The sequence below is a fragment of the Tyto alba genome, unplaced genomic scaffold (genome assembly GCF_018691265.1).
Source record: "Tyto alba isolate M040663 unplaced genomic scaffold, T.alba_DEE_v4.0 Super-Scaffold_21, whole genome shotgun sequence".
In the NCBI taxonomy this organism is placed as follows: domain Eukaryota; kingdom Metazoa; phylum Chordata; class Aves; order Strigiformes; family Tytonidae; genus Tyto; species Tyto alba.
In genome coordinates this window covers 5,650,984-5,675,314 of record NW_024881295.1, presented here as the reverse complement: position 1 = coordinate 5,675,314, position 24,331 = coordinate 5,650,984, and the positions used below count along the sequence as shown (strand labels likewise).

Here is a 24,331-nt window from a genome sequence, read left to right as displayed (position 1 = left end):
GGAGGTGCAGCACCATGTCTTATAGGTGCTTAGTTCAGATTCCTTAAAAGTTACTTATCTAGGTATTAAAAACAATACATCCTTAGGACAAGTCAATACCTGAATACTTCTACATATTAAAACCAGTAGTTCTGCTACTACTTCACCTTACTCCTTCCCCTTTTTTTAGGACTCTGACAATTGCTCAGAGCAGCTGTTTAATTACATGGAATCCATCCAAACTACCACAGCATTTCATATTAAGGGTATCTTAGTCAGGAAGTTCACTTAATATTCTCCATGAATCAGACTGTATTCTAGCCTTCACACTTAGCTAAGCGTCTGCGCTAAAATGCGAAACGACATCCGTGCAGTTCCCCGGTTCAGAAACACAGATGGAGGGAAGACACTGAGCACATGTATTAAGTGTCTATTTCACCAGGTCTGTTTAGTTGTGCCGTGAGTTTACGTATGGAGAGAAACTACACACTAGTAAGCAAAAAGTGAGTGAAAACATATTTTATTTGTAAATATGGTAAAAGTCAATGATTCAGGAACTCTACAGGCAAACAAAAGTGAGCGAGATCTTAAGAAGTGATAAAATGGTCCCCTTTTAATGCATTACTGATGCATGTTTTCATTTAATTCTAAGACAGTAATTTTAATAAGATGTCCTAGTTTTTATATATTTTCCTCGTCCTCTTGGTAACTTGCAAACTTCGAGTAGTACATGTGGTTCACAGGTTAGTATCGGCAATAAAAATAACTGGGAGGCTATTTGTGTTACTGTAAAGCTTATCTGAAAGCAAAAATTACTGCTCCTCTGTCCTCAGCAACAGTTTCCCTCAACAACTAGACTGCCTGAGTAAGACATCTTTGTACAGAGGGTCTTCTGTTCGATTAACTTACAAATTCCATACTAAAATTCATTAGAAATAGGAACTCTTAAGTTTCTGTATTTTCTTTTTGGGACAATAAAAAGCATGGAACTCACTAAAAAAAAAGGGCTTAACCACTGTTAGTAGGGTTGTACATCACTGACAAAGACAAGGCAAGTGTATCAAAAAACTGACCCAGGGAAGCAGTATCCAGGATCACGCACAGCGACCTCAAAACACGAAGAGGAACTACATTTGTGAGTTCTCAGTGAGTTGCCCAAGGCAATGTGGGCAACAAAACACGTTTACAAAGTGTCTTAGGACAGCAGTTCTACCACTGGCCTCGAGAGAACATAACTGATCTCTTCCAGTCATGTCATATTTCTGGAAGAACGAAAATTAACGTATAAAAGTAGGACAGAAAATATCAATGCTTCTAGAGATGTTTCTTCTGTCCCTTAGCATTTGCTAAGCAAATGTTCACATTGAGAAAATACGTGGCCACATTCACTTGTGACACAGCCTGTAAATACTTACGGCCATTAGTTGCAGCCAAACTGCCAAATTTTAGTACCTGCTTATTCATAGGTTGTGACTTTCACAGTTCACTTGAGCTCTATTTCGTAGAGGTCATGCAGCAAGTTACTGCAGATCTGCAAAAAGAATTCGATCCAACAGTTTTCTGATCCAAACGGTACCTGCCATTGTACAGATGAAACTTCTCCACTCGAGAACTTACAACCGATTTAAAATAAGCTTTTCATTTCCTCATTTTACCATTTTAAACTTGAAATTAGTATCAGCATTAACAAGCTGCACTTCGAAAACTAAGTCAAGTCATTCTTACATACGCTGACTTGTTTAGAATTGTGGTAGATGAGAGGATCAGTAACAGCCGTATTCTGCACTAAAAAGAATCTTTGACTACTAAAAACCTCAAAGTTTGCTTAAAAACTACTGTACTGTTAATTTATCTCTTAACTGAACAGTTTGCAAAGAGAAATCTTCTCAACTGTATTTCTAAGGAAATGCATTTATAATTATTTGTCCACAGAAGTCATAACATTCGATTTCCCATCCCATGATTCTGATTTTTTCTGCTACGGTTATCTAAATGTCTACGCTTCATTTAAGAGAAGAAGAGGAGAAGACAAGGCAACTAGTCTCAACAAGTACAACATCTGTTTTGCAAACCCTCCTCAATACAGGAATTCTTTGGATTAACATTCCAAATGATTGTATTAAGAAGAACGAAGTCACTAAGTATGAGAATACCTGCAATACGGAAAACAAGATGAGGAATACAGACAGCTCTGATTCCTCTAAGATACAAGACATTTTTCTTCTTCCTCTTTATACTCTATTTTATACTCTGGGTATATCTGGTATTTTTCAAAGACAACAAAAATGGAGGGATTTAACTCGTTGTCCACACAGCTGTCATAAAACCGAAGCCCATCAATAGACTTTGCTGGGGGACGAACGTAGGTTGTGCAGCCTTTCACATACTCTCCAACCAATACACGAGCCACAAACATGATGTTTGTTTTCACCGCAGGCTGACAGTATCTATGGGAGTAGGAAGCATCTCTAGCAAAGTAGCTTCCTAGAAAATGATATGAAAACATGGTTATAAGGAATACGTATAAAGTGACAGTGAAAACGGAGCTTTTCAGGAGGTATTTGACCCAACTTTCAGGTCTTCTCTTAGTCAGTTTACATAATATCATAGAAATTTTTACAAGAGCAGGGATTTCACCACAGAATTTCCATTCAGGATTTGCTATTTTAGGAACAACTTTTAAAAAACACTACAGGTATGTGCAATATGATGAGAAGGATGGACAAGAAAACATGAGGACCTTCCACAATCACACTGAGGGAATGCACACTCTTCTTGCTCCCTGCCATGAAGACTAGTAGCCATTTCTCTCACAAGTTCAAATTATGACCTTGAACCTTCAGAAGATCCCACCTACAGCAGCAGAGGCTTTTCAAATCCCTACATTCATTCTCTTAACGCCTTGTGAAAAGACTTACCCCTCGTTAAAGCAAGTCCTTGCCCTCTCCAGAGGGAAGGAAGATCATAATACCAATTCAGACCTCTTTTCTCCACCCCCTATAGTTAAAGACTTCAAAACTTGGATTGCTCTAGTATCAGGGGAGTCTAAGCAGACGTCTAACATGGAATCACTTCCTACGTACCCTTTCCATAGTTAGTTCCATTGCTTCCACAAATTCTCCAGTCAAAGTTGTGAACACAGATGGCTTCCACAAAGGACGTCTTGGTTCCATGGAACAGGAGCTTTTCATTTACTTCCTTCCCTCCATTTTCCCTTTTCATCTGCTCCTTTTGCCTAACGGAGAAATGCAGGGGAGGAGTGTGAGCCACGGAAGAAAAGGGAGAAATATTTTTTTAAAAAAATTATATAGTATACATGTAAGCATCAGTTGGATGAGATTTCCAGTCTGCTTTCTCCTCTCAGCTTGGAAGATGAGACAGACTAGCAGTATGATGGACAATTACAAGATGAGCAATATACTGATACTATTGCCCAGCAATTCTAGGTAATTCTGGCTTTCTTCAGTGAATTTAAGTAAACAGTGACACTATTACAGTCCCTGCTGTACCAACCTTTTGCTCCTTTCTAGGGTCCTACTAGTTCTGCTTTAGTGTCTCTTGTCCCTTCCCACTCCCAAACTCTGTGGGGCAGAGGCAGTACTAACCACAGAGCCCCCGCGCTCCAGCGGTGGGTAAAAGCTTGAGGCAGCTTGTTCTTCATTCCCTGAGTGAACTCAAACCACCAAACACCCTGAGCTCCTGCCCCGCAGCGAGATCGGGGCATGTGAGACGACAGAGCCAGGAGGAGAGAAACTGAACCTTCTTGCACCACTGAAGACCTTACTGATTTAGGCCCGAGTCAGACTGAGCCATGACCAGTACCAAAAGAGGAATCACAACAGAAGGCTCAAGTAGTATCTCCCCTCGCTTTTTCACAGCATCCAGACATCCCACAGGTTTTCAGAAGCTATTGAAGCTGACAAAACAGTAATATTCTTCTGGGAGTGATCAGCTACAAAATAAACAGAGCCAGGGAGAGGGCAGGATCCTTCCAACTTGTAACTTATGTAAATGAAAAGTTAAGAGCAATGGACTGAAATTCATTCATTGAGAACCTGGCGATGTTAAACTCTGCCTGGTCAGCCTCATTATCTCATTGGAGGAGGATAAAAAGTATGCAGTATTACATGTTTTGAAGTGCCTTAAAGATTTGCTAGATGAAAAAGCTCCATGAAATTATTAGCTGGTAACTTCCTGGGTTCAGTCACTTTGCAGGTGAAAGTACTTATTTGAGCAGTATTTTTCTTCTCCGTTACCATTCCATACCGTCCTTGAATACTTCTGTTAAGTATCTGTGCTTTTGTTTTAAGCTAGACAACTGTTCTATGCAACAGCTTAATCTGCTACCAAATTAACTTGAACATGGCTGTTTATTGTCACTAGCACCAGCTCAAATCTGTAGGTATCGAGCTTGGCAGAAGTACCTGGAGTTCAGCATCACTGATGCAGGCGCTGAAAACCAGAAAGGAGCTCTGGATCTCAGAAGTGATTAAGTGAAAGCACAAGGATTCTTCCTCAGTGAATACTGACTTCATTCAGCAAGGGTACTCAAACTCTTGAGAAAGCCTTAAATAAATCTGTCTGGAAAAAACAGACCCAAGTACCCTTTTACCCTTGCCCACTTCTCTAGCAATTATTTCATATACTCTGATGGAAAAACATCTGTAACAGAAGGATCACATGTGCAGCAGGCAGTTACAGTGCAACCCCTGAGACAATACACTACTCCACATCCCGGTTTTGCATCGTTCATGTCGTTCTGTCCATACTCCTTCCCTAATCTTCCAGGGATCCATGCAAAGGGAACCTCCCCCCAGGAGCATGGCATTCTCTGGAGGGCCTCAGACACTCAATTTCACTCCTGAAACTGGCCCTAAGGAGGAAATACCAGTCATGTTAAAGCACAGGAGTTAATGTCTTTTCTTTCCTAGGAAGTAGATACAGGACACCAGCTCTTGGAGACTCCCTCCGCATAAGGATGAGGAAACAAATACTAACCACTGAAACACTTTCCAGAGGGATGGATTCTGAATCCTCTGTATTTTAAGGATCTTGTAGTTTTTCATAGTCTGATGAAACAGATGCTTTATTCTGTTGTATTCAGAGGTTGTACTACTGACCTCCACTGCCTATAAAATATAAACCAAAGCAAAAGATGACATGAGGCTTCAGTTAGCTAGTAACATGCAGAAGCCTAATGACAGCAGATACACTTTCAGAAGGGACCCCAAATTATACTTACAAAGGTTAATTTAATGCTTTAGATCATGACTATGTGAATAATTAGGACAGACACTTAATATGTAAATCAGTATGTCACTCCTGCTTTGCAAGGACACCTCACCTCTCTTCAGGAAGGATGCTGAAGGCAAAAAGATCAATTAAATGTTTATCATCTCCAATAAGAGTTGACACTTGTAACTTTAAATCTCAACGAAACAGAAATTTCAAAAAGAAAACTTGACTGATTATTCCAGATTAAATAGGTAACAGTATCATTTGTAACCAGACATTTAAGGGAGCTTCAGCTATTAAAGATGAAACAAACAAAATACATACAACCTTTCAGCATCACAGCTCCTTAACTTTTCAAAGTTAAAACTTGGAAAGTTGCGCTTAAATATACACTGAAGAAAAAAAGCTGCATTTCTAAACATGAGAACAATTCAGATTCTAATAGGAATGTTACACTAAATACCTGCTTAAGAAAATACACCTCCTCCTTTCCTAATGGAAACAAAGTCTATCCATACTTTTTACGTTTAAAAATCCATCAAGAAATGCATATTTTTTCCTAATGAAAAGTTAATGCAAGATATAATTAAAACATGATTTAAGCTCTTCTGCTTGCTTACATCATGTATAAAGTTTACATTTTTTCTCCAAAGTCATCTGTGTCTTCAGTCTTCCCGAATAAACACTTATCTTCCATAAACTTGACTGAAAATGCATAATGCTGGCAGACTGATGTCACCTGGTGATACTTTCCACTTTACCACTGCCTCAGCCAAGTGGGAACTCAAGATGACTTGAAGTGAAATGCCCAATATCCCACATATCAAAGTTATGTTTTAAGCAGGAAAGCTGCAGTCATCCTAGGAGGTAATATGAAATCAACATCTTAACCTGTCAGGCAAAAGCTCCACATTCTAGAAGGCTGAGTTCAGAGAAGAGATAAAATAGGACTAATATTTCACAGCTGCATAAAGAAGTGTTTCTCTGGACACCATGTCCAGCTTGTGCATTAAGTACTTACTAACGAAGAGGCCTATCATAGGAAAGTCTTCTAAGGATTAAGAATAGTCAGATACACAAGGAAGAATTATTTCTTAAATATTCTTTAATTCTTTAATAAGCAACAAATTATTTATTAAACAGTTTTTACAAGGTTGAATTAAATTTCCCATGTCTTAATACAAGAGTATTTTTCCAAAGCTTCTTTATAACACATAAAACAATTTGGATGGGTGAGCATTTATTATCTGCATGCTCTGTGACAGCTCAGCTCAAGTTGCTCACCATCCCCTACAAGACAAAAGTTATGTCACTGTATTTCAGTACTATGTATTTTACTTATACATAAACAATTCGTATTTAGACTACAAATATCCTTTTGCTTTGTTGCATCTTTTACTGAGGAACTGTAGCTTTTCTGGGTAAAACAGAGGGTCAGCCACGTGGTACAAGGCCTAATCCTGTAAGAAAGGTACTTCAGTTATTTTATCATACAATGGCCTCAAAGGACAGTTCTCTTTTGCAGGAAAACTTGGTGGGGTTGTCTTTATTTCCCTAAGGACGCTCCTCTTGCTAATAAAGGGGAACATCACATTTCTATTGCAGGTTGATACTTCATAACAACAAAACTTCTTTATCTCCTTCCATCTGCAGACCTAAAAAGGAAATTCCTGGAAAGCGTAAGCATTTGCTGACCCACTATCAAGGAGTGGAGTTTCCGAGGCAGAGAAAGAATCACTGCCCTGACAGTAATTCCCATTAGCGTATGAATGCACAAGGACAGTACTTTGTGATATCAAACCTTGATCTCTGGTTAACTTGGGTCTTGGAAGCAGCATAGTGTGTATTAGTGACAGTGACCCAACTAGAATGAGTGTCTATAAAGTACACAGAGAGACTCTTCAGGTTGCATGAGCTCCCATCCCTGTTATAGCACAGCAGTCCTTGGCATGCGTGTCAGGATTCAGCAGCACTGCAGCCACACAAAGACTAATCCTCTGACATAAACCCACACATTCATTACAGGCATTCATCCGTTGTTTATTAAAGATACAATTTAAAACCCAGCATGAAGTTCCAAGACAATATCAATTATTTTTTATGCCTTTAAAAGGTTTACCAACTGCTAATTCCACTTTGTCTGTCAAAGAAAGACAGAAGAAATTCACACTAACTTTCCTATTGGTGTTACCAATTTCCATCGTGCATTTCATACACTCTACCTTTTATAGAACTATGATTCTAAACAACTTACAGGTTAAGACACTGCAACACTCAAAAAATAAGCTACACTACCAAAACAGAGCTGCTCTTTTTAAGCAAAGATTACTTTTTCCCTATCAATATAGGAGTTCCTTTTTACAATTGATCACTTCCAGCGAAGCAAATATTGCCAGGGTTATTCTGTCAATGTCTGAAGAGAAGGGAATTCATCAAGTTGTAACTGTCAGATCTTACAATGGTCACCACATGCATCCAGAATCCCAGCCAGTCCCAATATTACCTACTGCAAAAAAACAATCTTAAAGTCCCACAGAAATATTTAACCTAGCCCAGGCTTTCACTTTTAGCACCAACAGGTGCTGTGGGCTTTGTCACTTTTTAGGTACAAAATTAACTTTTCCTTTCCTATGAAAGACACGCAGATTACAAGTTAAGGGATGGTTTTCTTAGGGGCCAACTTGGCAAGCAAACTGAGCTCTGGGGAACAAGATGATCCTTCTATTTCACGCATCCCCACAGGTACCACCAATGGTACCACAGAGCTGCACATCGCATTCCAAAGCCTCTCACACACTCACCTCAGTGACTCCAGAAACACCCCAACAAATGGACACAACTAAAATTCAGACTGAAGTTTTCAGAGTAAATAAGGGAAGCAGTTAAGTACATACAACTCAGAGACCTAAAAAGAACTGAGCTACCTGTCTTCCTGGCATTCTTTTGAAAAATTTAAGCTTGTGTTAATCAGTTAAGCTGCTGATAAACCAAGGGAAGAGCTGATCAGCTACAACCTTTATTATTTTGACAGAGCTCAAAATATCACAGGCCCAAATCTTCAAAAGATCTGGCTGCCAGATTCCCACACAGCTTGGTATTAGTTCATTCAGCAGGTGCTGGATACCTGACATTTGTACAATCTTGAAAAACTTTGGGTTTTTTGGTAGTTGTGAAAAACAGCTGTTTGAAGTGATCTAATGTACAGAGCAGTTGACTTAAAGTTTACCCACTGATTTTTCATCAGAATTGTATTTAGATGAATTTGTTATATACACACATGGCCGGATAGCAGTGTTACATTGACTAAGGCATAATCTCCAACACAAGAGGGTAGTCATGGTGAAAGAAAACATTCAGCACAGAGCAGAATAACAGAAACCAGCCCACAGAAGCAAAGACACATGATATTTTTGGTTCTCATGCCACTGCCAATGTAACTACACTAGGGAAAATAAAATACAAAGAGTGAGAATAGCAATGGAGCTCTCTGTCAACTGAAACCGGCCAGAAAGAATTCCCAGTCTGGAAATACGGTATCACTTCTGTCCTGTTCCTAGCCAATACAACTTGATTAGCATCATACAGGATTCTGTGACACAGTCAACAAGGAAAACCTCTCCTGCTCCACATCATGTGCTATTCCTTAAGGAGGGTCAAAACAACTATGAAAAAGGACAAGCAGAACACCAAAAAGCCTTCTTTCTAGCATACTGTAGTACTTCCCCAGTCTGTGTTGCTCTTCCAGAAGGACTGCTTCTTCATGCCATCAGACCTAGCAAGTTAAAAAACACCTGCACATTTTTGGTCTTGGTAGACCAAATAAGAACATAGACTTTGGGCTGATGGTGGTTTGGTTTGTTTTGTTGAAGAGATCACTGCAAATGTTTTTTGATACGATTGGCTTTAACTCTATTTCTGCCATTCCTTGAGGCCATGGTCTGTGCTCAGATCTAAGGTATGTGACAGTACTGGGTGACTTGAAAGAGCATAAAGAGATTTCTTTTCCCAGACCTCCAGTCCAAACTTTATGCATCAGCAGCCATGACGGTGTTATTATTGGATGGCTTTTTAATGGCCTACACAGAAAGGGTTTGGTCTCAGCCCAGCTTCTAGTGAAGAAATACACACTTCTATGAAGTCCCTTGGTTAACTGGCCCACTAAGTTACTAAAGCCATTTTAAAATTTTTAACGGTGAATCTTTTTGTCTTGGATTTGGTGAGTTCTGGTTTTCCATGTAGATAGGTGACTAAAATGCAGATGAAGTTTATGGGAATTTGGCACCTTTTTCAGGACCTCTTGGGAGATCCCGTAGATCTTTAGCCCATCCACCCACGAAATCAATTCTGTCCCTTTTTAGCATCTACCCAGTCACAATTACTTTACTTAAGCAGCATCCTCCTTTGACTCATGCCTTTCCATCAGAATTACAAAAGGAGAATTAAAAAAAAAAAAAAAAAAAGAAAAAAAGATACCTTGTATCCTAAGTCAGGCAGCGCCGATTGATCCCAGTGGTTAGGACAGGCTTGATTTGGAATAGAAGAATCCCTCTGGCTGTTTGCAAACAGACAGAAAACAAGATGTTAGTAATTCTAGTACTGCTCTGAACATTCAAATTGGCAGCATTCCCTTTGGCCCATTCTTACATTTAAAAATAAACAAAATAAAGCACAAAGAAACTGGGAAACAATCTCAGTCTGAGCTGTGCTTTGTATGCTGCCATTCAATTGTCACAGTCTTCTTTCACTTGCTTTTTTAAGAAACAGCTATACGTCACCAGTCCTGTGGATGTGGTACCTGGAGTAAGATGTACCCCAGAAACCAGCTGATGCACCAAGCCGGCGGTTTGTGATACAGTTTCTGTTCAGTCAAATGGATATGTTTTCTCCTAGTAACAGCTGAGTTGTTTGAACAATTACTGTCAGTACTGGCAGCCATTTTGCCTTGTAATTACTTCTGAAATATGAAAAAACAACAACTTAAAGAACATCATTTACCCCTTCTTTATCTTCTGCACATCTTCAGAAGACACAAACTTTGGCCGCCTGCAGACCTGTCTTCGAGTTTTAAAAGAGATGTTTGTCTGGATCATTTCTTGAGGAGAAAAGAGAAGGAAAAAGTCATGAATACATCTACAAGGTGGAGTCATTAATTAATGACAGTCATTCATTAATGAAAATGATTATTAATTGTCAATTCTATCTGCTGAAGAATAGTTGCACAAAGCCTATGTAAGCTGCTTTTCCTTCCTGCACCTGTGCCTATCTTGCTTGCTCCCTTAAGTCATTTGTGCTCTTTAAATGTTGCTCCAGCAGCACAGGAAGATGCTTGATTTTTCATTTTTACCATCCACAGGGCTAATTCACTTTACTTAAGCTTTACTACGACTTCATGTGAAGACTACAAATCTTTTTATTTCTGGTCCAGTGTGAGTCAGGATAGTGGCAAAGAATAAGGGGGAAGGTTACTTTTGTAAGGAATTTCCTCGGGGCCATCACTACCTCACTTCCCCTTCCAGTGAATAAATCTGGTAGTGTTAGTAAAAGAAGTCATAGCTTCTAAAAGCTGAGATAGCTTGCAAGTTAGTCTTTGTAAAGCACTGCATAGCTGTAAATAAGAACCTTTAAAATTGGTACCTTTAAAATTGAGCTCGTAATAATACAAGCCAGCCGGGAAAGATATGGTGGTATCTGGATCTGCTAGATACAAATTCTCAATAACAGTAGAAGATGGTGAGTTCACACTATCCCCTTCTCCCTTTGAAGGGGAAAAAAGAAAAAAAAAATGGAGAGAGAAGAATAATCAGTAAACACAGTCAGGACTAAACCCTGGATAACTAGTTTGTGTGGAGGGAAAGAGGCAAAGAGTAGGCTGAAGAAGAATCTACCCAGAACTATCATGGCCTAAAGTGCGATTACCAAACACTCATAACATACACACAAATACATAATTAGTAACAATGTATCCCATTTAAATTTCTGTAACAAGTTGTACTGTTTTTGATAGAGTTAAATTTCTTCATAGTAGCTTGTGTGGTGCTGTGTTTTGGACTTGTGCTGAAACCAGTTTTGATAATAGAGATGTTTTTGTTATTGCTGAGCAGTGCTTACAGAGCGAGCCAAGGCCTTTTCTGCTCCTCACAGCACCCTGCCAGCGAGCAGGCTGGGGGTGCACAAGCAGTTGGGAGGGGGCACAGCTGGGACAGCTGACCCCAACTGGTCACAGGGACATCCCCCACCATATCATGTCATGCTCACCAATAAAAGCTGGAGGAAGAAGGAGGAAGGGGGACACGTTCAGAGTGATGACGTTTGTGTTCCCAAGTCACCGTCACACATGATGGATCCCGGCTGCCCTGGAGATGGCTGAGCACCTGCCTGCCCATCAGGAGTGGTGAATTAATTCCTGGCTTTGCTTTGCTGGTGTGTGCAGCTTTTGCTCTACTGATGAAGCTATCTTTATCTCAACCCACAAGTCTTCTCACTTTTAACCTTCTGATTCTCTCCCCATCCCACGGAGGGGGGAGTGAGCGAGTGGCTGTGTGGGGCTTAGCTGCCAGCCAGGTGTGATGGATGCACTCAACTCCTTGACCAAATTAGATAGCAGTTTGGTTCAGGCTCCAAAGGAAGTAAGGCCATGTCTGGGCCGTGAACTTCTCTAGTTCCAACCTGTTCTCTGAAAACCCACACAGGAACAGGGTGACATGTGAGCATTGATGCAATATAAGCTTGGAATCTGGAACACTGATCATGCGATTAACACATGAATAGCTGGTGGTTCTTCCAAGACTAATTTGTCAACAACAAAGAAAGTTGTGGGTACAAGGAGTCTCATGCTTACCTTTTCCATCACATGTAATTTGACTACGAGCCAAGCACTTTATTCCATAAATCTGACAGCCTGCGCAAGCTTTTTTTGAGGTTTCCCTGCTAAGGAGTGGGCTGCACAGCAGTGATCTTCTCTTGAGCTGAGACACCTCTCAAGGGTACTACCTGAGGCTGAAAGACCCCTTACCAACTGCAAATCCTTGGTAAGTGACCGGTATCACGCATAACCTTGTATACTAAGATTTTGTATTGGTAACTTTGAATTATTATTATTATATCCAAACTACTTTTGCTGCTACCTTTGGCAGTGGTTCTTTAAATGATCTAAAATCTCCCCTGCAACGAACTGATACAGTCCGCAGATTCTAAATCTACTCTGTGGCACCAGGTTTAAACCATGATGAAAGTATAATTCTCTAATGTACAAAACAATGTAAAATATGAGGGTATACTGATAGAGACGCCTTCCATTTAAGCTGACTGCTGAAATCAAGGCCCACCCCTGCCAGAGCCACTATATCCATCATCTTTCCCTGTGTAGTTTTTCACATCCCTGCATCACCTTTGTCTTCTGCCATTTGTGCAGCTATACTGTAAACCAGACGGGGAAAAGTCATCTGCCTTGGGGGAGGGAGGGGTTCCTTATTTATTTATTTTCCTGCATTTTTCAGATAGATGACTCTCTCAAAGAAGATTTGGCCATCCAAGGAAAAAGGTAACATTTGATCTGAGAGGGGATAGCAATCCTTGCGTGTCCAAGGAAGCAGGACAATGCTTAGAGGAAAGACAAGACTACTTCCTGAATAATTTAAAAGGCAATATATTTCAGGAACAGTGTGTGCCTGTTAAATCTGCATAGAAGCCAGGGACTCCTCCAAAAGGAAATCCGGCTAGAGAAGCTAGCATGCATCATCAAAACTGGTATGATTACACAAGCCAAAAAAAAGGAATTTTGCTTTCCTGCAACTGCCAACAAAGTCTTTGTCAGGACAGTAGTTGTAACCAATCATTCAGACACAAAGACAACTGTTCATAAGGAACCTCACTCCAAGGAGATAAGGCATGTTCCCTCCAGCCTGTCATCATTTTAACACATCTGTTATGAACATCTGTAGTTTCACTGCCTTACTTGACACTGTAAAATTCAACCACAGGTACTTACTTAATTAACCTTACTGAGTAAAGGGGACTGGTGGAGAAAGGGCTCCACACATTTCTTTAGAAGTTATTCAAAGCACAGGACTCACCTTTTCTCCATACTCAATCCACTGGCCTTGGTCATTCTTCCAATACCAAATCCACTGCGTGGTCAATACAAATGAGGGTTTTGAGACTGATGATGGTGTAGAGAGGCGTCGAAGTGAAGAAGAACAGCAGGTCATTCTTTGGAAATCAATGCTCTTATCTGCTATCCTGTAAGGACAAGTGCAGGTTTACTATAGTTAACAGTATGTATTTTATCCTCTAATCCCCAGTTTAAGCTGGTGCAATTTTATTTAATACAATGTGACTGCCTGAACTTAATTAGGCCTTAGATAAGAGTCTTTCCCACAGCATGCATGGCAGCTCTGAAAACTATTTCCAATCTTCAGAAGCAAACTGTGGCCTGTGAGGTGCAGAATGACATCTCAATCACTGGCCAGATGTTGCACTGCCAGCTTTCCAGTCTGGGCCTACGTGTACAACATGGCAAAAGGTATTTCTACAACAGATAAGCACGGTTACAGTTTTTCGCAGGACAAAAATAGATGTTGATAAGTACATGACCAAGTTTGCCAGCAAATGCCTGCAGTTTATCAACTTTGTTCTTTTTCTGTGGTTGCAGAGGATGCAATCACAGCTGTGAACTCTGTAAGTAGCATTCATCACAGGAGTCACCTGGGCTCTTACTGCTGGAAGGCCTGAAAAGTTAACTCTCAAGTGAAGAGACTTTGAAAGCAGCTTCCTCTTGGGAAGCTTAATTGTGATTTGCACCATCCAACAGTCTAGTCAAGCTGCAAATCAAAATCATCTGCTATCTGAAGCAGCATGGGTCAAAATGACTATAGCGTTTTACGGAGGCCAAACTTGGGGTCCCCTATGAATCCCGATGGATTACAGCGGGGCTTTCAGAAAAAAGTTAGAGGGAAAATGCACTGTCCTAAAAAAAGAAAATGGGCTGCTTACATGAAAGGCATTTCGTAAGATTTCTCTAAGCACTTTACAGATATTATTGTATTATATTATTATTATATATACTTGCTGTATTAGGAAAGGCATAACTATAGAGAAGGACCTGCTCTGAACTGTTGTTAAAAAGCCCAATTTAATTATTATAAATAAATGATGATGCATTATCTGAAATACTAATAGTCTAAGCACTATACAGGGTAAAAAGCAATGGGTGGAATTTAGAGTTTTAAATGCAAAATATTGTTGTGTTATTTTTAGAAGACAAATCTTTTATTATTTTTAACGAGAAAAATTTTCATTTGGACATCCTCACAGATTATGAGAAGCTCAGTAATCAGAAGTTATGGAAATCAGACATCTTTAGGTAGAAAACAAGAGTTTTTCCTCAGGGGCTCAACCACAGCACTCTAAGTAAGCAGTCCAGCATCACTATACCTGATGTTCTTTGGGTCACAATAGGCCTTTTCAATTTCCTCCATCATGGAAAGGTCATTCCAGTTGATCCCATTATATACTTGCCATCGGTAGGGCAAGTGGTAATGAACAAATCTGCATTTATCTATAATGAGATCAGATATAGTCAAGAGTTCTGCAATCATAACACAGAAAGTAAGACAAGGGAACAAAAAAAAAAAAAGGGAACAAGCATTTTTCACACTGTGGCTTTATCTCCTGGGTTTTGGTATGAGCAACAAAGACAGAGTGTTGAAAACAGAATTATGTTTGAACGATAGAGGTGTGTGTTTCTCCAGCCTTATCTAGAAAAACAATGTAAGCTCTCACACATTGTCAAATATATTTCAAAGAAATTATGACCTTCCCTTTGCTGAGAGATGACACCGGCAGCTGGGAGAGCAGTGCCACGGATGGGAAGTGTGTGTCTGTGTGTCACACCACCATGATTCTCAGCTGTAAAAGTCTAGTCTACGCACCACCTAAGCACTCCGATATGTTTGGTTCTCTCTTTCCCTTAGTCCCTCAGAACTCGTGGGGCAGTTACCAAGGCCTGAATGGTTTTTTTAGGCGCATCCCAACAACTGAGTCAGCATAAGGGACTGCAATACTCCACAGAACATCCCCCAAGAGGGACTCTACACTCACCCTTGAACAGGCAGCACACTGCCCTACTAACATGATTGCTAGGCACTGTGGAAATTGTTGCTTTGCTCCTCAGAACACAGGAAGCAGCAACTTTTAACTGCCTTGCTTGCAAGACCTGCAGCAGTGCTATATAACCTTCACATAGGAAGAGGAAGACTTTTGTTGTTTTTTTATAAATCATCTATGTTTTCAATGCATGTATGTCCACATGTCTGAGTTCAAACCTGCTTAACACCCCTGCACGTGTGGATGCTGATGGATGCGGGCAGAGGCTGACCTCTAGGCCTCCCTGCCAGGGAAAGCTGAAGTGCACTTCACACCTGAGTATCGACCAAACCTCTTAATTACAGTGTTTGAGCCAAACATGGCATGGCAAAGCACACCAACTCTCCAACCGTTATCTGAGTTTAGCTATTTGGTGGTCACAGCATAGCTGCTTTGAGCGTGACCTCCACAGCTAGCACATGGGTACACCATTCACATTATACAGGTCCAAAAGTTCATAAACTTAAGCCTCAAGACTGGTCCTAAAGAAGCAGAGTCTGAGAAATGTGATACAAGGCTGGAGTAGCTGCTGCACAGATGGAGACAAAAGGAGTTTCACCGTTCCCGACCTCTGACGTATCTGACCACGGAACATAGGGAAACTAACCCCAGTTCAGGAGACAACACTGTCACTCCTTTCCTCCTCCTTTTTGCTAATAGGGCTGGAGCGCACCCTGTCTTGAAAGCACTGTGCTTAAATTAGCTTGAAAAGCTGTAGACAAAACCACACTTAGTCTCTCTTGGCCACAGATTTCATTTCTGTGATCCATAAAAGAGATAATTTATTTTTTAAAGTACTGTCTCTCTTCAAAGTGGTGGTTAAGAAGAGGTATTATAGCAAGCCCTACAGTAAGTCATCTGCCTCTCAGAAAAGGAGCTTCGGATGGGAGAACTGCATCTTTACCAGAACACAAACCCACTACAGAAATGCTAAATACACACAAACACCTCCAACCAAACAGTTATCAGGCAACTTATTGTCCACATCCTAAGCAAAAGCAAATGCAGTCTGATCTAATTTAAGCGTATCTTTTACCAAGACCAGGTGGTCAGAAAAGGAGTGGTCCTTTAGAAAGTGACTGGACACATTCACTGAAAGAAAATCTCATGGTACTTCCTCATAACAGAGGAAGAACCTAATCTGGGGCTTAAGCGACTGTTCAGGGACAGCGCCCAAATACAATTGTTTATACTTACATTTTTCCCCTAGACCTCTGTTATGGGCCACTGCCAAATAGACAATGGACTAGGTTTATCTTTAGCTTAGCTGGTACAACTACTGTGTTTTCTTAACACATTTTAACACCTTGGATCACTTTTTAAAGGACGTAACAAGGGAAAATATGACTACTATCTGATGTACACAGGATATGGTAGGAATAAAGGATGACATATTGTCACCAGTTGTCAATACTGACAGCATAAGGCCAGCTCTTACATTGATCTAATAGTTACAGAAAGTGTAACAGTTAATGTTTGAAGGGTTTTTGCCACAGGAACATACCCAAGGCCTGCCCCCAATAACAGGACTGAAATAGGCCATAGATGGATCATCTAGAGGAGAAAGGGTTTCAGTGTACCCACCTGACTTTCCTCTAATTATGTCTGTAATTCTGACAGTGTTCATTAGTGACTTGGAAACAAAGTGAATGAGTGAGAAGGCACAACTGCCACTGCCATAGGCTGCCACTAGTCCAAGCCACCGAGTGGGCAGTGCCTCTGCAGATGCTGCCCTCTGAAGATAACGTTACATTTTCTAAAGCATACCTTTATGTTTGCAGTACCGCCAGACATAGAACACACATATGTCATCAGACTTATCTTCTTTGTTGTTCTTTGAAGCTTTAGCAGAGTAATTGTCTTTTTTATCTACAGGAAAGAACACATCAGTCCTTATTCGCCCTACCTAAATACAACTCTAACAGAAACACACTGCATTTGGCATTCCATCCCAGCAATAACAAGGAGTTGACTGCAGTAGTCAAGCCAAGCACTTTCAGGATCTGACTATCCCCTGTACAGCCCACCGCATGAATTAGGGCCTTGACTGACCAATAAACCCCTACAATGGAAGGCGTCTCGGTGGAGATGGGCAAGGTGTCATGAAGCTCAGAGAGTAATGTAGGGTGTGACTGACCACGGCTGCTGCAAGGAAGCTGACTTTGTCTCAACACAAAGGCAGTCAGAGGGTGGCCTTTGCCGTAGATAATTGGCTATGTCAGCTGAGTGGATCAACTGGTGGTATAAATGTTTCTCCCCAAGTTAGCCAGAGCAGCATGGGGGGAGTAAACCCAGGGGTATAAAACCTAGACAACTAACAAAAGAATTTCAAAGAGAGCAACAGGATTGAGCTGGCTTCAACCCACGTATTCCTTCTTGGGGACTGGGGACACCCACCGTCGTGAGAGTAAGCATATTAAACAGACCTGTGATGGGAATCACATTGGTATTGTGATTGAACTGTGTATGGCAATTGCTATGCTTTGGGAAGTGTAACTTAACATTTGTATTTTGTTTTCAGTGTATTTTGCATCAGTCTGCTACATCAGAAATCTCATTGTACTGGGCCTGGCTACGATAGAGTTAATCTTCCTCACAGCAGCTCATATGATGCTGTGGTTTAGATTTTTGACCAAAACAGAGCTGATAGCACACTGATGCCCCAGCTTTTGCTACACAGCGTTTGCAAAGCACTAAGGCCTTCTCTGCTACTCACCCTGCCCACCCAGTGAATAGACTGGGGGGTGCACAGTAGGTTGGGAGGGGACGCAAACAAGCAGAGGACCAAACTAACCAAAGAAATATTCCATACCACGTAACATTATGTTCAGCAATAAAAGGGAAAAGAGGGAGTTTTAGGAGGATTAGCTATCTTTTGGTGAGTGACTGCCTTTGCATTACTTGCTTCGCTTTGTTTGCTTCTTTCTTCTTCCACTTTTCGCTTTCCCTGCCCCCTGCCCCTCCCCCCTGCCTCCATCTTACTCCTCAAATTTTCTTATTTTTATTCTTTCTTTCCTTTTTCCCTGCCCCACTGGGGGTTGAGGGGAAGTGAGCAAGTGGCTGTGTGGTGCCCAGCTGCTCACCAGAATTAACCCACAACACCCATGTAACATCAACTATCTTCAAATAAGGAAATTTTATATTAAACATTATACCCTCCACATGTAGAATATCTAAAAGAACCTGTTCAGAGAGTACTGGACTCTGACAGGCTTTAAAGACGAGGCCCTTCTGCCCAAGAGGACAGAAAATTTACAAGTTCCTATTCACTCACTGGAAGGTATATCGAGACAAGCGCTCTGCTGACAAAGCTATATCCATTCCCTGGGGACAGAAGGCAAGGAAAGGAATTGCACACACAGATGCAACTCTGTCTCCTTCCCAGAAAGGAAGCTCTGAGTCCATAACAACACAGATCAACCCCAGACTACTCCCCATTGCGCCACACAATGCATGGGCAGAAACTCCAACAGCCCTCCGCAGGCCATCCGGCACTATGGCCCTCAGCACGTGGTAGGGTAAGCGCATAAGCTGCACTCTGACCACCACAGGGAGCTGTAGGGCTGTGCAATACCAAATCCCAGTGAGGACCACTGATCTCAAGACTGAAGGGTTAGAAAAAATTCATACCTTTGTCTTTACCTTCAGCTCCTGCTGGCAACTGGGGTTGGCTCTGACCACGTACTTTGTTACTGGGACCTGCATGAGAAGGCTGAATGAATGGCACTGCTGGACCAGAACCTCAACTAGCTAGCTACATGTCAATTTGTGTGTTGAGGATTATCTCTACCACACATACAACTTTCCACTGACAGTCCACTGCTGATACAACAGATCAGCCATAACAGTTACAAATCCCAGCTAGTCACAATTATTGGCAATCACTCAATAGCAATTTTGCATGCAGTATTTTTAGGCAACAGTAATGCAGCTCTCCCTCCCGCATGACTTGGCCATGATTTACTCCATCCCTGAAAGCAGATGAATGGCAGAAGGGAAAAAAAAATGTTCATGTTGTAATAGGGGAAATAGGAAAGCTGATTCCACATGGAAGCAGCTGGTACTTATCTAGATTCTTACCTTCTGAAGGTGGCATGTGGAGTGTGGAGCCCACTCCAAACTGTTCTTTACTCCCTGTAACTGCCGTTTTTTTCATTACATTTTCTCTTGGTTTGTAGTTGTGTACTGAAATCACAGAAAGGACGATGGGGCTTAGCTGTGAGGTATCTATCCACTATCCTCTATCTAACTCAGAATCCTGTTAAAACCCAGTGTTTCTTACAACTTACTTCTCCCCTTCTTCAGTTCCTTCTTGAATTCCTCATGCTTGTGATCATACACAGTCTGGATGTTTGACGCCATGTTCACATCAATGCCTCCAGTTTCCAACACTCTCAATGCTTGGGTACCCAAGAGGTTATGGGACTTCTTGCATGGAAAAAATCTGCATTCCCCTTGGAGAAAGTGTCGACAAATATGAAGCCTGTTGCAGTTGTTTTGCTCGTTGCAGCTATCATCCCTTCTGTTGTAAAATTGACAGGCCTAGAATTGGAGAGGATAGATACAAAATGAAATGGAAGATCACATTAGAATCAGTAATTTTTTTCTTTGTTCTATAGGCATGCAGCTTTAACAGCAAAAAAATGGTGACTAAAAGGCACGTGTTCATTGTGACTTCTTTAATCCACACTGATTTCTTACGTGGAAGAGCAGGCATTTTCAGCTGACTCATGAGTTTTCAGTTTTGAAGTTGCACAGAGATATTTTTCCAAGAAAAATAAAAGCCAATCCAATAAGCATTCATTTTTCATACTCCTAAGCAAGACAGTTGCATAACAACTGAGTGTTTTACAGTTATTCTGTTAAAAAAAAACCCAAACCACAACCACATAACAAAGAACAAATGTCTCCATAAAAAAATGTATACTGTGTCAAATGAGGTATTATTTCATGGAGCTGGAACTGCTCCATTTGTAAAGCTTCTTCTGCGTTGAAGATATGGGCATCTAAACGTTATATGAAGAATGCTTTGAGATTAGAGTACATATGGAAAAAGCAGTGCACTTCTTTATTGCTCTGCTCACCAAAAAAGAGAGATGCAGTGAACTGGACCCAGGGAACAAATCACACACCAAAAATTCCTTCATATTGCCCACAAAGCACCACAGCAACAATTCCGCTCCCGCAGCACAGAGGAGCAGGCTGTAACAAGAAAGCTGCTTTGAGGCTGACTCACAGCTGTCTGGCAGACAGCCCCAGCATCACACCAGAACTGTCACAGGTCCCCTTCCAACCCCCGTTCCAAGCAACAGAGACAGTTTTTATGCTGTGTTTCAATTGAATATATATGTAGATTTATATATATCAGCTAGGAAATTAAAGATTGCTGGGATGCCAGTGCTGAAAAAATCAGGCCGGTTTCAACTGCAAAACAACTCTTTACTGGGTTCATACTCATTAATGATGCCCATTGCCAAAGAAGAGTTCTTCACTGCTATCAGTATCGTGTACAGAAAAATCAGCCCTCACAAGCTTACACTAAATTAGGTGGGAGCACACAAAGCCACAGAACTGACATAATTTCAGTGAGGACTGATGGCTACTATCCTTGATGGTTCTTAGCCTCTGAGGGAAGCACAAACCAAAGGGAGTTGCCTTCTTTCTTCCCCATCTTCCCTCTGTCATTGTGGATGCTTTATGCTTTTCTACCCCTAACACCCCAAAGAATGCTCTCATTTGCTTTTGGCACCTTAGTTTCGGGATCTGGACTTGTTCTGGTTTTGCTTGTGCTACTGGCTTATTCTGCTTTCATCATACAACCTTCTTGTCTGCTCTGGAGGATTTTAGTTTTACCAGATATTTTTCAGATCTTACTTATATATGTTTTCCTGCACCTTGTTTGTCCAACTGTATCACAACTTTCCATTTACCCCCTTGCAATTGTGGCTATTATTTATATATTTAAACTTAGCTGCATCACAAAACCCTGTCAGTGGTGTTACAATCTGTTGGGTGCCTATGCAAGGAGCTGGCAGCAGGGGGTGGCCCCTGTTAGAAGGAGCCAGGGGCTGCCCCAGGCTGGACACAGCTGGCTACAACAGACCCACTGCAGGACACAGCTGAGCCCATCAGCCAACTTGGTGGCACCTCTGGGACAAACATATTTAGGAAAGGGCAACATGCTGCACAGTACTGAGGGGGACAGTGGGGAAAGTGTGAGAAACGCCCCTGCAGACACCAAGGTGAGAAGAAGGAAGGGGAAGAGGTGGTCCAGATGCCCAAGCAGATTCCCCTGCAGGGCCACCTAGAGCTGGCTGCCCAGGAGGCTCCTGAGGATCTCCAAGGGGGGAGACTCCACCACCTCTCTGGGCAACCTGTGCCAGTGCTCAGTCACCCTCACAGTATAAAAGCATTTCCTGATGTTCAGAGGGAACCTCCAGTGTTTCAGTTTGTGCCCATCAACTCTGGTGCTGGGCACCACTGAGAAGAGCCTGGCTGTGTCCTCTTTACACCCTCACCTTCAAGTGTTTGCAAATATTGATGAGATCTCCCTGAACCTTCACTTCTCTGGGCTAAAAAGACCCAGCTCTCTCAGCCTGTCCTCATGTGGGAGATGCTCCAGTCCCTTCATCACCTCGGTGGCGCTGCACTGAACTCCTCTTCCAGTAGGTCCATCACTCTCTTGTACTGAGAAAGTACATTTTGGACCTATTTTCAGCTTACATAGTAGGTCACTGTGGAAGACATTATAATGAGGAGATTGCCACTTCTGGCAAATCTAGGCAGTTTACCTGTAGGCCTTAGTTGCAGAGAGGCCCATACATTATCATTAGTGATAGCCATGTAATGATAGCACATACCATGCCATTAGCATGGACTGCCTTTAACAATACAACCTGTAGGAACTGTTTGTAAGAGCTTGGTCCTATAGAGATGTGTAAGAGCATAATGCTCTCTGTGAACCTCAGTGTATCATCTAGAACATTCTGTTTTATATGGATAGAAGACAAATAGCTTTGGAGTTCTTTTTGGGTTCCCTCTGCTCCAAAAAAATAAAGATGTGAAGAACAGCAAGGGTGCTGAACCTCACTATGGATGCTAATTCTGCACAGCAAGTCATGGTCCTACCAAAGAGGTTGGTCTGATGCTGTATTGTTATGGGTTCCCATGACATCAGGAGAGACACAGAACATTTCTTCTCATTATGACCTTTAATAGTAACCAGTTATTTGTCTTAGGCATCATGTGCCTTTCCTAGTGAGATCTAAAAGTATCAGCACCTGCCAATGCAAAGTAATTATTTACCTACTCCAGAGTTTTGGGTAAGTCTCTTCATTTTTCTCTCCTTCATTTTACCAACTTTGTCCAAGGAGAATGCAGAAAGGCTTATCATCTACAGAGCACTCTAGCATCTATGCATCAATAACATACGTAAGTGCTAGGTAATAGCAAACAGTCCTGTGGGAGATGCTTTGCAACTTCAATCACCAAAGAACTCAAATCTTACACCACTTCCAAGGGATGGTCTTTCCCAGGTAAAGAACGTTGTTCTATTTTGGGGGCCTGATGCCACTCGAAGTGTTACCTTCATCTAATATGTACATGCCTCATCTGAGTGCCTACCTAACAAGAAAAATAAGTTAAGGCTTTAAACATGCAATTTGTTTCTCCATCCCCCCAAGTGGAGGTAACTGATCAAGTCACCAAGTTGGAAACCATTAGTTCAATATCCACCAGAGACAGACAATCAAACACAAACAAATGTCTGTGATATAAACTTATAGAGTAGTCCCTTGGTTCAAAGGGGTAATATAGTTCTCTGGATGCTTCTAGAAAAACTTAAAATCACTGCTTCCTTAATAGGTTTTACCCCAAGCCAATCTTTCCCCCTTAACTTCAATATTACTCCAGGAACACTGCTGATCAAAACCAGAAGCAGAGAGCCCAGCTTGTCACACAGCCTGAAACTGGTTTAAGAACTAACAAAAAAAAGAATAAGGCTTATGTCTGACACTGGTTTTGGGGGCCAGGAATTGCTTTCATGCTTGTGTCTTCTTCCTCAAGAGAGTAGGAGAAAAAAGCAACTAAAATACAGAATCGGGTAAAAGCTGAGAGAGTACCGAAAACATTTTGTGTGGAGTATTCATTACAAAATATCGCTTTAGAATAGTGGAAATAGCAGCCAGTTAAGTTACAAAGTAGAGCTCCCAGAGATTTAAAGACACTGAATGTGGATGAGAGTGATTTTGTAGAGCATCAAGAGGAAGATACATTAAAAGATGATGGTGGTATGCAAGACAAAATTTTTACATGGGAGCACCAGAATAAACTACCAAACCAGAACAAAGTGCTGCCTCAACTACATGGGGAATCCACTATTTAGCTACATCCAGAAAGCAAGCTGCCCTCTGCACTTGGCCAGAAACAAAAAAAAAGCAGAGCCAGAGAGAAGCTGAGGGAAAGTGTAAAAATCCCTGATTTTGGGGTGCTGTTGTGTTTTTCTTACCCTGCACCCCAGTTTAGATCACAGAAGGCCAAAGTTTCCTCTTGCTTGAGAGCTTCATACATACCGTTTGTCAGCATTTCTATGCAAGAAACCACCAAATCGGCTTTCACATCCCTCTCCCCAGCTCTCAGATTTATAAATGGCCTGCACACATCACTGTTTTCTCTTGTTCTTGCTATTTTACTCCGTAATAGGAGTTATGGTGTTCAATTAGAGGTAATTAATGATGCCTGCCAGCGGTGAGGCCTGAACTGATTTATATATAAGACCTTAAGAGTAATACCAATCAATGATGATTGCTACTATCTGCTCATTACTGGGAGTAATTAAACAAGAAACACTTAATTTTTAGATGCAGCTAAGCAGGACAAAGATTATTAACCCCCCTTGCTCATCAACACCGTACTCCTTGAATCTGCCTGCACAACATATTTTAAAAACTACCCCAAAAAAAAAAATTATTTTGTC

General features: G+C 41.3%; 1 protein-coding gene across 2 annotated transcripts in view; it reads right to left on the bottom strand.

The window, feature by feature from the left end:
- Positions 1-483: 483 nt before the first annotated feature.
- LOC104367934 (zinc finger CCCH-type antiviral protein 1) overlaps positions 484-24,331 on the bottom strand; it is a 28,989-nt gene continuing 5,141 nt past the window's right edge. Inside the window, exons 3-14 of one of the 2 annotated variants that reach the window (XM_042795465.1) lie at positions 19,647-19,899; positions 19,438-19,542; positions 19,000-19,056; positions 17,125-17,226; positions 14,647-14,770; positions 13,287-13,452; positions 10,849-10,969; positions 10,210-10,306; positions 9,688-9,766; positions 4,978-5,108; positions 3,063-3,214; positions 484-2,463 (exon numbers count right to left, since the gene is read on the bottom strand). In XM_042795465.1, the coding sequence (XP_042651399.1) occupies positions 2,180-2,463; positions 3,063-3,214; positions 4,978-5,108; positions 9,688-9,766; positions 10,210-10,306; positions 10,849-10,969; positions 13,287-13,452; positions 14,647-14,770; positions 17,125-17,226; positions 19,000-19,056; positions 19,438-19,542; positions 19,647-19,899 (1,671 nt within the window). In that variant the 3' untranslated portion in view covers positions 484-2,179. Of the gene's footprint in view, positions 2,464-3,062; positions 3,215-4,977; positions 5,109-9,687; positions 9,767-10,209; positions 10,307-10,848; positions 10,970-13,286; positions 13,453-14,646; positions 14,771-17,124; positions 17,227-18,987; positions 19,057-19,437; positions 19,543-19,646; positions 19,900-24,331 lie in introns of both variants that reach the window. The other variant, XM_042795464.1, reaches the window with a different exon arrangement.